This window comes from Plectropomus leopardus, unplaced genomic scaffold, assembly GCF_008729295.1.
Source record: "Plectropomus leopardus isolate mb unplaced genomic scaffold, YSFRI_Pleo_2.0 unplaced_scaffold8537, whole genome shotgun sequence".
In the NCBI taxonomy this organism is placed as follows: Eukaryota; Metazoa; Chordata; class Actinopteri; order Perciformes; family Serranidae; genus Plectropomus; species Plectropomus leopardus.
Window position 1 is genome coordinate 1 of NW_024694095.1, and position 1,836 is coordinate 1,836.

General features: G+C 52.9%; 1 protein-coding gene across 1 annotated transcript; it reads left to right on the forward strand.

Moving 5' to 3' along the window:
• Positions 1 to 37: 37 nt before the first annotated feature.
• Positions 38 to 1,836, forward strand: LOC121940376 (N-acetyllactosaminide beta-1,3-N-acetylglucosaminyltransferase 2-like). The gene has a single exon (XM_042483159.1). The coding sequence runs from the start codon at positions 374 to 376 to the stop codon at positions 1,619 to 1,621; it is 1,248 nt and encodes a 415-aa protein (XP_042339093.1). The 5' UTR covers positions 38 to 373; the 3' UTR covers positions 1,622 to 1,836.

The following is a 1,836-nucleotide window of genomic DNA, read 5'->3' on the forward strand; positions in this document are numbered from 1 at the left end:
GTGTGTGTGTGTGTGTGTGTGTGTGTGTGTGTGTGTGTGTGTGTGCAGTCAGCGCGCCGTGACAAAGGCGGCTGCCAGTAAACTGGCGTCATGTGCACGGCTGAATTGGAAACGTGTGACTCCTGTCAGAGCGAGGAGGAGGAGGGAGAAATGTTTTTGGGCTCGTTCTCGCAGGATTAGAGATAAAAATGCGGCCTTGTGTGCAGCCGGTCTGAGCTCAGAAAATCCAGCTTCCCGTTGACCTGCCGTTCGAGGTTGCCGCAGGGTGGACGGAGCCGTCTCCATGTTTCCAAATGTCCCTCTGTATCCCGGCGTCGTCGTAAGCCCTGATTCTGCAGATTAGTTTCTCGCTGATTTTCGGTGATTTGTGTTGATGTGTGTTGGTTTGTGTGCTGTGTTTGAGCAGATTCAGAGGGGAGGCAGCATGGCCCGCAGGAAGAGGGTGCTCTGCGTGATGATGGTGCTCAGCGTCTTCATCTGCGTGCTGGTGGGCGTGTCGTGGAACCTCCGGCGAGACAAAAACGCCCGCCACAAGGTTCGAATCCCGCTCAAGAGGTTCTGGCACCAGCCGGAGCTGAGCAAGTCCTTCTGGAACCGGGAGCAGCAGCGCCTGGACTTCATCAACAACCCCATCGTCAGCTCGGCGCTCTCCGGCGGCTCTCTTGGCGAGCTGCCTGATTGGCTGAATGACACGGGGCCGATCGACCCGTGTGAACCCGACCACAGAGTCTCCACGCAGATCCCGGACTACAACACCCTGCCGCAGCGCTTTCAGGATTTTCTTTTACACATGCGCTGCAGGAAGTACCCCATGCTGATCAACCAGGAACGTGTTTGTGATGGAAAACCCTTCCTGCTGCTCGCCATCAAATCGCTCGTCCCGCATTTCGACCGGCGGCAGGCTATTCGTGAAACGTGGGGTCGCGCTGGTGTCGTAGCCAATCAGACGGTAGTGACGGTGTTCCTGCTGGGCAACACCTCGCCAATCGACCACCTCCCGGACCTGCTGGGGATGCTGCGCCACGAGGCCAAGCTTCACAAAGACGTCCTCCAGTGGGACTACAGGGACACCTTCTACAACCTGACCCTGAAGGAGGTCCTCTTCCTGGAGTGGTTCAGCCAAAACTGTCCCCACGCCCAGTATGTCCTCAAGGGAGACGATGATGTCTTTGTCAACACTTTACGAATTATCAGCCTCCTCGAAGGCCTGTCAGACAAGAGGTCCAAGGATTTGTTCATAGGGGATGTCATCAGCGACGCCGGTCCACACCGAGACAAAAAACTCAAGTACTTTGTCCCGGACAGTGTGTTCGTGGGGCTCTACCCGCCTTATGCAGGAGGCGGCGGATACCTGTACTCTGGAGGGTTAGCGCTACGTCTTTATAACGTCGCTCAGCAGATAGTCTTGTATCCGATTGATGATGTCTTCACAGGGATGTGCCTGAAAAAGCTGGGCCTCGTTCCTGAGGACCACAGCGGCTTCAAGACTTTTGACATTGATGACAAATACAGGACTAACCCCTGCGTCTACAGGAACCTGCTGCTGGTTCACAGCCGGACGCCTCAGGAGATGCTGACCATCTGGCCGTGGATCATCAATTTGGAGCTGAGCTGCCAGTGAACACCTCCGTCTTTGTTCGCACCGTTTGATTTCAGCACCTTTCGATAATTTAAAGCCCTCAAATCTGAGCAAAAGTCGAAACGAGTCATGTTAATTTTTTTCATCAAGCAAATTGATCACAAATTACAGTTTGCATAGTACAGTATATTATAATATAATATATAAAATAAATAATAAAAACTACAAACAATGATATTTTTACCTCTGAACTGATG

Excerpts from the sequence above, each read along its gene's own strand:
- LOC121940376 (XM_042483159.1), top strand. The coding sequence starts at position 374 with ATGTGTGTTGGTTTGTGTGCTGTGTTTGAGCAGATTCAGAGGGGAGGC.